Genomic DNA, 12,466 nt, shown 5'->3' with positions numbered 1-12,466 from the left:
CGTTTCTAATCATTTTTGCGTATTGTCTGTTTCTGACCCATACAGTACAACACTCCACACGGAGCATTTTATGAGTCTTTTTTCTCAACTCTTTATTCAAGAACCCACAAAATAGTATTTTCTTTCTTCTAAAGGCTTCTTTCGCCATTCCTATCCTTGCTTTTACTTCACGTTCACATTTCATATCAGCACTAATAATGCTACCCAGATATCGAAAACTTTTTCTCCCCTCCTGCTTCTATATTTGAAACCGACCCCTTCGTTCCAATAACCATGGCTTTTGTCTTTCTAACATTTATTTTCATTCCATATTCTTCACGGCCCTTCCTCACGTTTTCTAACATCTTATTGATTTCCTCTTTAGATTCTGCAACATGAAAGGATGAAAAAAAAAAAAAAAAGTTGCCTCCACTAATAATTTCTCCAGTGTATGTAGAACTAAAAATATACGTCGTACTAGTTACAACGTTAGGATTTTTTTTTTTTTAATGCGAAATGAATACTTTTACCAGAGCTTGAAACTGCTCTTTATTATAAATGTTTACAAATTCGATGAAACTCAATGTTATTAATACTTCACATTTTTTAAAGTTTTTTTTCTTTAACCTCAGTCTTTCTTTTTTTTTTCTTTAATAATTTTTCATCACCACCACATATATGCACACAAAACAACAGTGACTTTCAATAATACTAAAAAGTGCTATTTAGAACATACTTTTTTTTATGATAATTACACAATTAATTTCTCTATTTAATAGAAGCAATATTCAAATTACTTCTAAAATACTTTTTTTTTCTTAAAAAAGAGTAAATAAAATTTCTGAACTGTAAATCCAATAACATTTTCAGATAAACAATATGGTAATTTCTCGGATATGTGTACAGATATTGTATTCTGTGTGGAATAAAGAAAATGTGTAACATCTGATGATGACAAAGGGAGCGAAACCGAACTATACAATAATTGTACAATGTATCTATACATAATATTTACACTCACAAATATATAGATACACAGAGTGTTTAAGAAAAGATTGACATTTCAGACCACAATAACTGTAGGGGTGGATTTTCAGGTTTAAAATACTCCTTTCAACGTAAACGTATTGGTGTATGGTATTGTTTTTCTATAGCTCTTCTGACGTACACAAAATGTAGCTACAATAAGGAAGTAACCTAAATGAATGTCCATTTTTTTCTTCCACACGAGGTATCACTTCTCAATTTCAATGTTAATGTACACTAATGTAAGATTTCCTTACCAATGATCTGACTTTCACGAGGTACAGATAAGACTTTTTCCTCTTCTTTTAGTACGAAGTAAACATTGTGGGCTCCAGAATGATTCTTCATTAGCAAACTTATACATAGATGCATAAATTATGCAGCTATAACTGAGCATTATCGGATAAAAATTAAACATAAATTTGGTGTCTGCCGACCCATTAACTGAACTCGTCAGGCATATTAAGTAGTAAACCTACTTGCATATTTGTTGATACTTTTTTCTTACATTCCACGTTACTAAATAAACCAAGTATTAGACTCAACACAATATATGCCACTCTCGAAATACGCCCATGCACCTTCTAATTTCAGTTTTTCTTTCTTTTCTTGTATGTGTGCACTAAACGCAATATATATCTGTATATATAATCCGGTCTCCTAAAAGTCTAGATCCAACATTACTTAAATTTATATTCTTTTAGCTTCGTTAAACAGGAAAGAACACACGTGTAGAGTGTAAGACGTTACAATGATTAAGCAGCAGGACCTAACCTAGATCTGATACATATCGAGCCATAAACATGGACTAACAATTATATCAAACTTCATAAACAAACTAGATTTGTTTCGCATCAAAAAGATGATGTTCACATATTACTAAATAACAGTACTACAAATGAACTGGAAATGTCCTTCTTTTTCAAACACCCTATGTATAACAGAAAAACCTTGTATTAATTTTCTATCACAGTATTACAACCCTACAACAATGTTCTACCTAGAACACAAAATGGCTAAGAGACCCAAGACCACCTATTCCTCCTCCACTGCCACCACCACAACTGCTCGGAGGATTGTGATCATCATCATCATCGCCTTTCCAATTGTACTTTTTCGTTTTCGACGCTGGTTGTCGACGACGTATTTCTTTGTCTTTCTCTTGCAGGAACTTGGCATTGTCCTTCTCAATTGCTTGTCTCAACTCACTAGGAAGTTCTGCCAAGGAAGGAACTTTACTACCAACATCAGTCTGAGAATCAGAGTGAACTTTACAATAAAATAAAACATAGGCGGTATCACGGGGATACGTTTTCGATAAATTAATGAAAGACTCGTAATTACTATAAGAAACGCGATTGTCGTTGAAGACGTACCACGAATCACTTTTGCTCCCTGCACCACTATCGATCTGTAAACAAGAATCTACACTTTCTAACGAACCTTGATTGTCTCTGGGAGCAACACACGGCGGACGGCGAGCAAAGGTGTAGTAATGTCCTCTTTCTGACGTATAGCCTGAATGCACAACCACGGCATGCAAAGCGTAAGTATCGGAGCGTGTTCCTTCGGCATTTGAACTCTGTCCATCACCCGATTCACAAACGTCAGACGATCCAGCACTTCCTTGTCGACTTTTCACCGGGAACTGAAACTGTTCTGGGTACTGTATATCCGTGAAAATTTTCGATCTCTTTTTCATCTCCTTATCAAATTCAAAACGCATCAAAGTAAGAATAAGATGCTCAGGAGATTCCACTACCTCTATCGTACGCTCTGCATCCCGTTTCTCATTACAGTTTTCACAGTAATACTGATTTTCACCATCTAACGTTTCCGGTGCGAAATAATATGAAATTAAGTCTTCCAAACTTATTTTGCTTACATGCTCACCATCCAATAGGTCCTCTCCACTTATATTCTCCTCCATCATTTCTTTCGTTCGTTTCAAGTTCTGTCTCGTACTATACGGCCCGGATCTCTCTTCACCTCGCGCGGACTCCGGAAACGCTAAAAATAGATCGGTCAACGACTCTTCACGCGCGGAAGTTGATTGGCAACTAAGACAGCGGATACATGTTCTGTAAGTACCTCCGAATACCTTTTGCACTAAACTTTGGAACCCTTGTTGCTTCTTCCGTATCACGTGACAACTTCTACTAGCACAGCTCACAGGAGGATGCTTACCCTCAGGACTCGTATAAAAATCGAAACTAGCGTCCGGATTCATCTTATCTCCTTCGTCCGCACTATCACCCACCGACTGGATGCCACTGTCGGTGGAATCCGAGTGTGAATCGTTCAATTTTTGACCGCGCTGTTCTGTTCTTTCTTCTGCATTAAAATCAACGTCCACATCATTAAATGTAGCTAATGACCTTGCTTTTCTCTTTGCAGTTGTCTGCAAAATCCTACAGTCCGACAAGTCTTCTTCCGTCGTCCAACGCTTTAGGTTGCCATTATCTTTATCAGTCAATGACCCTTTACACGTCCCTTCATCCGATATCTCCATCTTCACGTCATCGTCACCAAATACAGCCTCCACGGGTTCGGTTTCTTCTTCTATTATGGACATCGCATTCTCTCCGTGATCTTCGGTTTTATCTGAACTCTCAACAACTTCCCTGTCTTGGGCTGATGCCTTTTCTTGTTCATGTAAAATGTCCAGTAAGTACCTGCAATTATAATAAATGGGAGTTATATTATTTTTTTCATTTAGTTACAGATTACAAGTTATCTGCGAAAAAAACAAATGCACACACACACACACACACACACACACACACACATATATATATATATATATATATATATATATATATATATATATATATATATATATATATATATATATATATTTTTTTTTTTTTTTTGAAATTATTTATTTATTTGTTATCAACACAATAGTCAGAAGCCCAATTATAATGCTGGTGTATTACAAAATATATTTACAATAGTGTAATATAGTTTAAATTACACATGTCAATTTCTTTTTGTTCGACACATACTTTCTTATAAGAGAAACATATTCTCCAGATTCGTGATTTCAATAATACGTCGGCCCTTGCTTTTCTGTAATAGAACAAGCCAAAGTTATCAGCAATTTTAAGTGTCGGGACATGAAAAGTTAGTGTTGATATGAGATCCGTACAATTAAAACTTATTTTATATTATTTTATGGAGACAAATCAGATGTATCACGTTTCGCCTTTGTTCAAGTGTAGAGATACAGAAGTTGTCTATTAATGTTAGATAAGTTTTCAAGATGGATGGGTTCCTGTTCTCTTCTATGCCAAGTGTTTGATAAATTTAAATTGGACCTTTTCCAAGTTAAACATGTAATCATTGAAATAGCTCTCGGTACTTCATTTGTACCGCTGATATTTCAAAATAAGAAACAACCTTCAGTGAAGGACACAAGAACAAATTGTATACGCCGCGAGTGCAATTCAATTCTTCGTGAATGTGGACTACTATAATATAGGGCAAACAGGACGTTTGATACAAACGAGAAACGATCAATATCGAGGGGAATTTAAATAGGTGTAACATGTACTAACGCCTGACCACCATATTTAATGGTTAATCAGTAATACAAAAAACTACAAATTCACTATGAGCACTGACACACAAAGAGCTTTAAATAAAATCACATACCCGAAAGAAAAATTTTGCGATTACATATACTATACACATAGGCTAGAAGTGGTACTGTATTTCTCCCAATTATGTTCAAACTCCTTTTCGAATATAATCTCTTTATGGCAATAATGTTTTTAGTTTTAACATCTCTGGCGACGAAAATGGTTCTATGTTTTCAAACATCAGCGGAAAGAATTCAACATCGAATATATCTCAATTTTATTATCTTCATACGGGATGTTTGTTGTCTCATTGTTACTAATCACGGAGAAGTATTTAGATCGATACAAATAGCAAGTAAACAATTAATATTACATAAAAAGAACGAACAATATTTTTAAACTAATTTATACGTTGGCAGAAAATGCATTTAACAGCATCCACTTTGGAATTGACGGACTTGGCTCAAGAGTTGGTAGACAAGATGATGATGGTGGATCGTAATGATGTCGACAGGTCACCACCCGTGGAAGATCCTGAATATCTTATAAAGGGTGCTTTCAGGGTTGGCTGGTTTAAACCAACGTGGTTTAAACCTTCGTATAAAACCAGCTGTTTTTTTCAAGCTGTAAATCGTTGTGTGAACTTCATGGTGACATTTCCACATATCAAAGCATCTACATTACTGTGTATTTCAGATGTAAAGCATCACGGGCAATAGCCAATGGTGCGCGATATTCCGCGCGGTGTTGCCGGATCATGGACTCCCCTTTCCCTTCTCGCTCTTCCTCCAGTTGAGATTATGACACATACATTTGCAACATTATTCGCAATGTAAATATACTATTCCAGGAAACTCAAGAATTTTGACTGTGCATCCTAGAAGTATATATAGCAATTAAATTACTTACCTATTAACGTTTTCAGTGGATATGCTAAACACTCGTCTTCAACACTACTTTCACTATCGTCTATGTCAGTTAATATTTCGTCATTGTCTGAATCTGTGTCTTGTAAATTTATTATCATGGGCTAAAAAAAAAATGTAAACACAAAAAATAATTCTTCGAGGCTGATTTCGTAGCACTTTATTTATTTATTTATTTATTTATTTATTTATTTATTTATTTTTTTAAGAAGGCTCCGCACTTGTACTCGATTTGCTTAAAGCCATTGTCAACTATAATTTTGGAGAAGAAACGAACTACCATGAAAGAAAGTAACCCAGACACTGATGAATTCTGTTTATGCTAGAAGAGAACTTACGTTCCAACACAACTAGCACCTTTGTTTCCAATAACTTTCTTGGGCTTGGTCTAGGTCACACAAAAACAATCCGTCTGATTCCTTAGCAAGTCCATATGATCGAGTTTGTTTTGGGTTACGATAATTTACGACACCATTCAGACGCCTGGTGCTTTTGAATCCCTGCTGGAGGAGGAAAGAGGGAATAAGTGGTTGCATACACGTAAGGTAGTGAAACGTGAAGAAAGAAAAAAAAACATACTGCGTTTTTTCTGTCGAGTAAGGAAGAATTTATCCCGAAGTAAATTTCAAAACAATATTACGAACTTCCCATACTTTGTTCTTACGATGTTAGGCATATTATATATATATATATATATATATATATATATATATATATATATATATATATATATAAATGAATCAGATTCCAAAGGCGTGTAGCCACGGGGGAAAAGGGGGCCCTGTCTTTCCAAACTATTTCCAACTCCAAAATGAGGTTCGTGGTATGTGTTTAATAAACTTATTTAATAGTTAATGCAAATGAGGGACGTTTATAATAAAATATGAAATTTTTTTTAAAAAAAACAAACATCATCAATACGGTTTCTGTACCTAATTAAAACAACCAAAATTAACCATATGCTTTATATTCTCATTTCCCTAACTGGGAGCACACCGTATGAACTCTCTATTAGATTATTGCATAATAATATCTGAGTTGATATTTTTTCGAGTTTTTTTTCCTTTACTGTTTTAACCCATATAAATACAAAGTCAGATAAACAGACTGCTATAAACAGCATTTGCTTTCTTATGAATAGGTTATTGATTCATCTACAATCCGGTTTTCAACTCAGTACTGTCAACATCCGTCTTTTGATAAGGTAGCATCGTGAAAATATAACATGTGTATAGTATATGTATGGTGAGTTAAAATGCTTTCATATTCTGAAAGAGATCATTTGTTCTCTTTTAAATGTGTGAAAAGCTTTCCTCCCCCTGAAAGTAATGTTCCCCTAGAACAACCTGCTGGTTACACCCATGATTATTCTGTAATAAAAGTTGAGATATATTTCCAAATTGAAGAAAAATCCACTGGAAATTAGACGCGGGACTCATCGCTCGTGTTACTAATTGTTTTATATGGAAACCTTTAAAAGCGTGTATCATAACAACCAATTGACATAAAAAGATGTAGTTTTCACTCACGTATGTGTTCGTAATTCTTTTCTCTACTTCGTAAAGTCAGCAGTTGATGTACTAATGCAATATTTCTAATAAGCGCCTCTGGTATTGTCAAGATTCGCAGTAGCGCGAGAAGTCAGCGTGCCGGACTGCTTGTCGCGAATTGTCAACACCGCTTAAAGCCAATTGGACGCCGCGTGAAGCCAACTCAAGGCCATGCCGCTTATCATTTGAAATCTGTTATAGTTTTATCTACTTTTCATCTTTAATCAAGAGGTCCCGTGTTCAATTCTCGGTCGAATCACAATCTCCCTTTCAAGTGTAAACCAAGTAGCAGTTCGGGTGTCCCTTTAAGCGGGACCTTTCGGGTGTCCTTGATAACCTTGGTATTTCACAATGATGTTAAGCCTAAACATATGAAACGAAACATATATTTTTGCTTGCCTGAATGCCTGTTGTTTTATAAAGAAGGTAAGGTTGCTTTAATATATTGATAGAAATTGGCAAAATTTATCAACTGCCTGCGTAGCTTCCAACATTAGCTTGGATTGGACTTTGTTTTAATTTTATTGAATGATATCTACATACTAAATTTGTAATTTAATACCTCAGTTTTAGCGTACTGATTATTATATATTGACCTTAAAACTTTGCATACAAATACCTTTAAAGTAATAACAGGATTTTCCCAATAGCTAAGGCGGGAGTTTCCTCATTTATATACAATTCTGTATACTGTTTTTACTAGTGTAATTAATTATTTTTTTGTCCTTCTGAAATAACTCTTGACAATTATATTAACAAGTAGGCCTATGTAAAGATCAATACAACGTGTTTTTATCAGGAGTCCTTCGTGAGTGAGTCGGCAGACTCATCGCATTTGTGACCAATTAGTCCCGGTTTCGTGTCCAAATGGACAGTTTCTCTTGGATGTAAGCCGAGAAGCAGTTTGGCTTTCGCTTTAAGCTTATGCGACCCCTTCCAGCATAACCCTGTTGTTGCATAATAACACCAAAACGCAACTAACTTATTTCTGTCCATATGTAACAGAGCAAATTATTTAAACCAAAAAAACCTGGTTTAAAACAAAAAACTGGGTTTAAACCAAAAAGCCTTTTTTTTTTAAATTTTTTCAATACAAATAGTTTTTACCAACCCTGGGTGCGTTTCATTTCAACTCAGGCAAAGAAAAATAAAATTGTACCATCACCATCTCAGATATTGTTGAAACTTTTTTTATAGCAATTACAGAGGTTATTAAGGAACCCATTTTTTGTTTTGTTTTTTCTAAAAAAAAATCTCTCAAAATAATGGGTCATCAAAGATGCGGAGTACAATTTATGAATTGTAGAAAGCATGGAAAATGGTCAACTTCGGAGTCCCACTATTCACCTATGGAGACAGGTGGAGTTATAATTATTGTTGTGGTATGTACATAGGGATATAAATAAAATATATTTTATTATTGTTTAGTTTGCGCATGCATGTCTTTTTGTACATAAATTAACAAATGAACATCAGTTTATCTGAAAAGTCGAAATTTGCTTCTTTCTTTTTTTTTTTTTTTTTTTTTTTTTTTTTTTTTAACACTTTCGGTTCGAATTTTAAAATACTGTTTTCACGGTTAGTACTACCTAGTTACTCGCTTTCCAAAAAACATTTCTATTGCTTCTGTGTGCAACCGTTTTGTCACAAAAAAATTCGAGAAATTGTCAAATTTTCAAACATTGCCATTTTGGGGGGCCATTTTCTCGAAAACACCATATTTTAAAATTCTGAAATTTTACAGTTTTAACTTTACATGAATAATAAACGCATTGAATAGTATTCTCGACCAAAGCTTTATGAATTAACTACAGCCTTTTGAAGTTAGCAAAGTTTCGTCAACTTTGATGTTACAGTTGGCAACACTGGAAACAATAAAAGTGCAACAATTTGATGATGTTTGTCGTTCACGTTCATTAAATAACGAAGAAAAGTTTTTCCTGACTGCTTTTTATTATTTTGATCAAAAAGGCTCTCTGAAATAATAAAATGAGAATGACCCTCCTCAATTTTCTTAAACCGAAGTAATCTTAGGTGGAAATTACGATTACGAAACACACACATTTTAAGGGGATCTGATACCTCTTCGCTTAGGTTTCTAACTCTCCATTTGATAACATGTAAAATTTAATATGGTAATTTCTAACAAAGTATTGCAGGTAATGACTTGAAATTTTTAATACAAATACACAAGACCCATATAAATCCAACCACGGTCTCCAATTTACGTTACATGCGTTAGATTAATTGTAATATATTCTTCAGTAAGTTTGGCAACAGAGAATAAAAAGTATGCTGCAGAGGGGAGAGGGCTGACCATCTGTTTGCTTGTTAGCTGTTTTTAAAAGGACGCTCTTACCAGAAAAATCACGTTGCGATTCTCACTTCTCAGTGGTTAGAATGGTCTGGACTGTAAGAGCCCAAAACCACTTTTCTTTCTTTCTTTCACGGTTTGTTTGTTTCTTCCACCCCCTGTAGTCACAAGAAGACAACTTGTTTCGAAAAGCATTTTGAATTAGTAGCAAAAAGCAAAACTGAATGACACCGCGGACGGATTAAAGGGAGGGGTGGTCACTCCCTCCGAGAACATTTGAATACTTTGAATAATCGGAGTAAGAAACTAGAAACTGCGTAATCTAATAAGAAAAGTTTGTTGAAGTATACAGATCAAGACGCATTACAAGTGTTACAGTATTGTGGCTCTCCTCCTCTCCCCTCCCAATTCCCTTCTGAAGAAGTTATCTTTTATTTCTCTGTTCCATATTAGCCTTTACACTTACACTTTCACTATCCAGTATTGATTTTGACCATACCACCTGCACAGCAAGGCGAGTAAGGTTTACGAGTCCTTCCTGCCCCCCCCCCCCCCCCCGTTTTTAAAAATTGCTAATTATAATAAAATTTATCGAAAACAATTTATCTCAACGATAAAGACTTATACACATTCATTATTGCAGTCTAAAAATAAACTCGCCGCCTGTCTCGTATGTTAGCGATCTAATATATACGAATAGATGAAAAGTTAGTTTGAAGCCTTATGTATTGTTTTTCTGTAAATAAGTCCGAATTCAAATTTGTTTCTATTGTTGCATCGACAAAAGTGAGTGCCAAATCGTTTTAGGCTCGTTGGTCTTTGAGAGGTCCCTAAAGATGCAAGGCCGTGGGCAGTCGCCCACCACTTGAAACGCCTCAGCACTAGAGGTCTGCACGTGCTCGGGCCTACAAAGCATGCATCACTTCGGGCCCGGGAGGGGTTCGGGCAGTAGCGTCATTTCCGATTTGGCTTGGGGGGGCAAGACCCCTTGATATATGTAAAATTTCGCGTTTTTCACTGACTTACTACTATTCTATGGATAAAATCTATATATATATCTCAAACTCAGAGGGGCAAATGCCTCTTTCTGCTCCCTAAATGATGCCCCTGGGTTCGGGATGAGAATTTTTAAATATACAACCATATTTCTCGGACTTTTTCAGACGTAACTTAGTAAATATTGTGTAAAACGATACAAATTGGGCCTTTCTTTCTGGAGGACTTTTAAAACACAACTGCAAAATCAAAACTCGAATTGCTGTAAATAAAAATACAATTTTGCATTAATAATTAAGTTTCTGTAATTCGGACTTATTTCGGGCTCATTTGATTATCACAGAGCTCAGTCCGGGTTCGGGCCTAAATACTAAGACATATTTCGGACTGGGGTCGGGCCTCACATTGTAAATTTACGGGCCGGGCCCGGGCTGAAAATTCCGGCTCGTGCAGACCTCTGCTCTGCACCCGCACACATTCCTTCCTAGTCCAGAAAATCTCCCCCCCCCTCCCTTCGCATCGTCAATAATGGTAAATTTGTTCCTCGTATTTTTGCTTATTATTGTAAGAGAAGTTCAAACCAGAACTCTAAAATTTGTTCGTTCTCTGGGGTAACGTGAGTAATGCAAATTAAGAAAGATATGCGTAATATACACATGTCAGAAAAACTTGATATCAATTTGAATAGACCTTGTACGTAATGTTTATTTTAGAAATAATAAACTTATGCAAATATATCGAGATATCTTAAATTTAATGTTAAATAGTGGCGAGTGAGCCAGAAGGGGCGGGCACTATTCAGTTAGTCAAAGAACTCGTAGCTTGAAAACTACTATTTAAACTAACATTGAATTAGACAAATTTGTAAAAAGTAAGATAACCATAGTTGGAAATAGTGTGTGTATTTTTTTTTTTAGGAGGAAACCCAGAAGAACATTCTCGATAAAATAATAATAATAATATAATAATAATAATATAATAATAATAATAATAATAATAATAATAATCAGTGGTGTAATTAGGGGGCTTCCGGGCTTAAGTCCCCCCTGAAATCTTACTTACTATAGTAAAGTATATTAAATATCTTGCAGAATTTTCACATTTTCAGGCAAAGCCCCCAAAATTTAGCAAAGCCCCCGAAACAAAATCGTAAATACGCCACTGATAATAATAATAATAATAATAATAATCTTCCTCACTTCAATCATAGGTTGATGGGCAAGAAGGAAATTTTAAAACTTTACTCTCCCCTGGGAGAGCTGTTTTATAATTTGATAAGGTCTCTTCTTCGTTACTGCATTTATCCTTGGTCGGGCCGAGGTGGCTCAGTGGTAGAGCGTTCACCTCTAATGCATGGCGTTCTTATTTCGATCTCAGCTCGCACCAAGTGAACTTTGTGGAGGACAAACACCATGTGTGGGGGTTTTCTCGGGCTTCTCCCGTTTCCTTCCACTTTCTGTATTCCATCATTTCCTTTATTTCTCAACATCACTAGCTCCTTTAACCTACCAGGCATAACTGTGGGACGTAAAACTTAAGAGATTTTTCTATCCTTGGTCTTCCACTTCCTGGTTTTTCTTCTGCCTTTTCCTCTATCAACACGGTGTCCGATCTGAGTGTCGAATAAGATAGGTAAGCATGCTCTTTCTTCTCTTTTCTATTATCTTCATGATCTGTCGTCCTTTACTAGCTTCCTTTAGTACGTCTTCATTCCTTCCCTTATTATTATTATTATTATTATTATTATTATTATTATTATTATTATTATTATTATTATTATTAATCTTTCTACGAGTACATCTCGCTTTTGTGGCAAGATTCGCCCATTCTAAGGTTTTAAACTTTCGCTCTTGATTATAAAAATTCATTATACATTATAAAAGTCTATACAAAGAAATGTATAGGTCTACATCTTATAAATAATATACACACATTCTACCATTATAAAAATAGTATACATCTTACAAAAATAAATTACCAACGAAATACCTCACTACTGTCAAACAACATTTGTACTGTGTATATATTTATATTAATTATATTGACTGTCATGTCTTTTAATCACATGGCTACCCAGCTTGCCTCACGACG

General features: G+C 35.2%; 1 protein-coding gene across 2 annotated transcripts in view; it reads right to left on the bottom strand.

The window, feature by feature from the left end:
• Window positions 1-511: 511 nt before the first annotated feature.
• The window catches only part of LOC145662287 (ubiquitin carboxyl-terminal hydrolase 35-like), a 75,312-nt gene continuing 63,357 nt past the window's right edge, over window positions 512-12,466 (bottom strand). For both annotated transcript variants that reach the window (XM_081727696.1, XM_081727695.1), the window contains one exon: window positions 512-3,680. In XM_081727696.1, the coding sequence (XP_081583822.1) occupies window positions 2,006-3,680 (1,675 nt within the window). In that variant the 3' untranslated portion in view covers window positions 512-2,005. The remainder of the gene's footprint in view (window positions 3,681-12,466) is intronic.

This window comes from Thermobia domestica, chromosome 10 (assembly GCF_964235325.1).
Source record: "Thermobia domestica chromosome 10, izTheDome1.hap1.1, whole genome shotgun sequence".
Lineage (NCBI taxonomy): Eukaryota > Metazoa > Arthropoda > Insecta > Zygentoma > Lepismatidae > Thermobia > Thermobia domestica.
Note: the sequence above shows the minus strand (reverse complement) of the source record. Positions and strands in the feature narration are given on the sequence as shown.